Raw genomic sequence first — 1,801 nt, 5'->3', positions numbered from 1 at the left:
TCACTTGAAATCCTGGCCCACAGCTAAACTTTCATCACCTTCCCCACTACACCGGAAAGTTGCCTGTAGCTGCAAACCCAAAAGGCCTGTCACTCACTGGCTGACATTTGCAGACTTGAGGACCACGAGAAATGCTGCACTCTGTGTGGGCTTAATCTCCACCTTATTTTTGAGCTGCCCTGCGAAGGAACTGGGGTGGGCAGGTAGGGAGCGGCCCCTGGCTTCTCAAAATAATGGTCTTGGCTGAGGCAGCAGGCTGCAGCTGAGCTCCAAGCATGGCCCGCTCCCCACGCTGCTGGGAAGCGGTTCCTAGTTTCTGGTTCTCTCTGCAGGCTTTTCACATCACCAACGACGAGCCCATCCCCTTCTGGACTTTCCTGTCCCGAATCCTGACAGGCCTCAATTATGAAGCCCCCAAGTACCACATCCCCTACTGGCTGGCCTACTATCTAGCCCTCCTTGTGTCCCTCCTGGTGATGGTGATCAGTCCTGTCATCCAGCTTCAGCCCACTTTCACGCCCATGCGGGTCGCACTGGCTGGCACTTTCCACTACTACAGCTGCGAGAAAGCCAAAAAACTCATGGGCTACCGGCCGCTGGTCACCATGGATGATGCTGTGGACAAGACCGTGAGGAGCTTTCAGCACCTGCGCAAGGTCATGTGAGGTGCCCCCAGCCCTGGCCCTTCGATGCATTCCCTAGCTGATAACTCTCTCCCCTGGAGACCAATAAACTAACCTCCTTCCAGTGATCATCTTCTTAGCTTAGGTCTCCCCCGGCCAGTTTGATGACAGCACATCCACCCTTCCATGACCAAGAGGACAGTTAAATTAGCAGACACGTCTTCTTCGTGGGACTGGATGTTGATTTCTTAAAACAGGGCAGCAGCTTCCTATTCTAAGTGTTTTGTGTTCTCTCCACTCCTGGGTTTCTTAATCATTCCAGTGTCCCCTGTGCACAACTGAAGAAGCTGTAGGGAAGAAACAGCCATTTGCTGATTGAGGAGGGGGTCCTAGATTTATTTCCATGCAGACTGTTCAAGGAGCCACAGATGACAAATACTCTAGAGAAAAGCAGAAGTTATGTGAGGCATCAAATGTACATTTCAAATAGACACAGAGTTGAGAGAAAAAGCTTAGAAAGCTTGAACAACTATAAACCCCCAATCCCCACGGGGAAAAGACTGCTGGTTGTTCACCTCCTTGCACGCTCCCGAGTTCTCTCTCAGGTACAGCTGCTGTGCCTGCCTGCATTATTTTTCATAAAGCATTCTTTCGTGTACACCTTTCTTATCATCCACAGAGCCCTCTTGTCCTTTTAATGGCAAGGTGGGACACTTGTCCAGTGGACAGGAAGCCATGGGAAAGGTCAGAGAGAAGAGCCTCTCCTTTATCTGCTTGGAGATGATACAGAAAGGGCTATTTCCTCACAGCTCATGCTCACAGAACCCTTTAGGGCAGTTCCCAAAAATCAGCACATATAGTGAATCAGTGTTCTTTATTTTCTTTGTTCTTACAGAACCTGGTTTCTTCTTAGACTTATTTAAATGTAATCTTAAAGACGTCTATTTTTTTTTTTTCCTCTACCTCTGTCCAAGGGTGGGGAGGCACCTGGGAAGATTGGAATAAACTGAAGGTATTGTACATGCCATGCAGTGTGTGTGATACAAACTTCATCTCAACCTAGGGGGAAACTGAACTGCTAGGGTGAGGGAACACAGACAGAAATAAGACAGATCTTTGGCCTAAGGCACTTAGAATAGAGGAGTTAAGATACATTCAGAAGGCCCTGTAATACAAAG

At 48.7% G+C, this 1,801-nt stretch overlaps 1 protein-coding gene across 1 annotated transcript; it reads left to right on the top strand.

Annotated features, from left to right (window-relative positions):
* The first annotated feature begins 228 nt into the window (after positions 1–228).
* On the top strand, positions 229–1,648 carry LOC105000437 (sterol-4-alpha-carboxylate 3-dehydrogenase, decarboxylating-like). The gene has a single exon (XM_010856328.1). It carries the CDS (start codon positions 276–278, stop codon positions 663–665), a length of 390 nt encoding a protein of 129 aa, XP_010854630.1. The 5' UTR covers positions 229–275; the 3' UTR covers positions 666–1,648.
* The last annotated feature ends 153 nt before the right edge of the window (positions 1,649–1,801 follow it).

Source organism: Bison bison, unplaced genomic scaffold (assembly GCF_000754665.1).
Source record: "Bison bison bison isolate TAMUID 2011002044 unplaced genomic scaffold, Bison_UMD1.0 scf7180017854262, whole genome shotgun sequence".
Taxonomy (NCBI): Eukaryota; Metazoa; Chordata; class Mammalia; order Artiodactyla; family Bovidae; genus Bison; species Bison bison.
The sequence above is the reverse complement of the archived record's forward strand: the minus strand, read 5'-3'. Positions and strand labels throughout refer to the sequence as shown.

What these genes read in the sequence shown, in the direction of transcription:
- LOC105000437 (XM_010856328.1), top strand. Translation starts at nt 276, where the DNA reads ATGGCCCGCTCCCCACGCTGCTGGGAAGCGGTTCCTAGTTTCTGGTTC.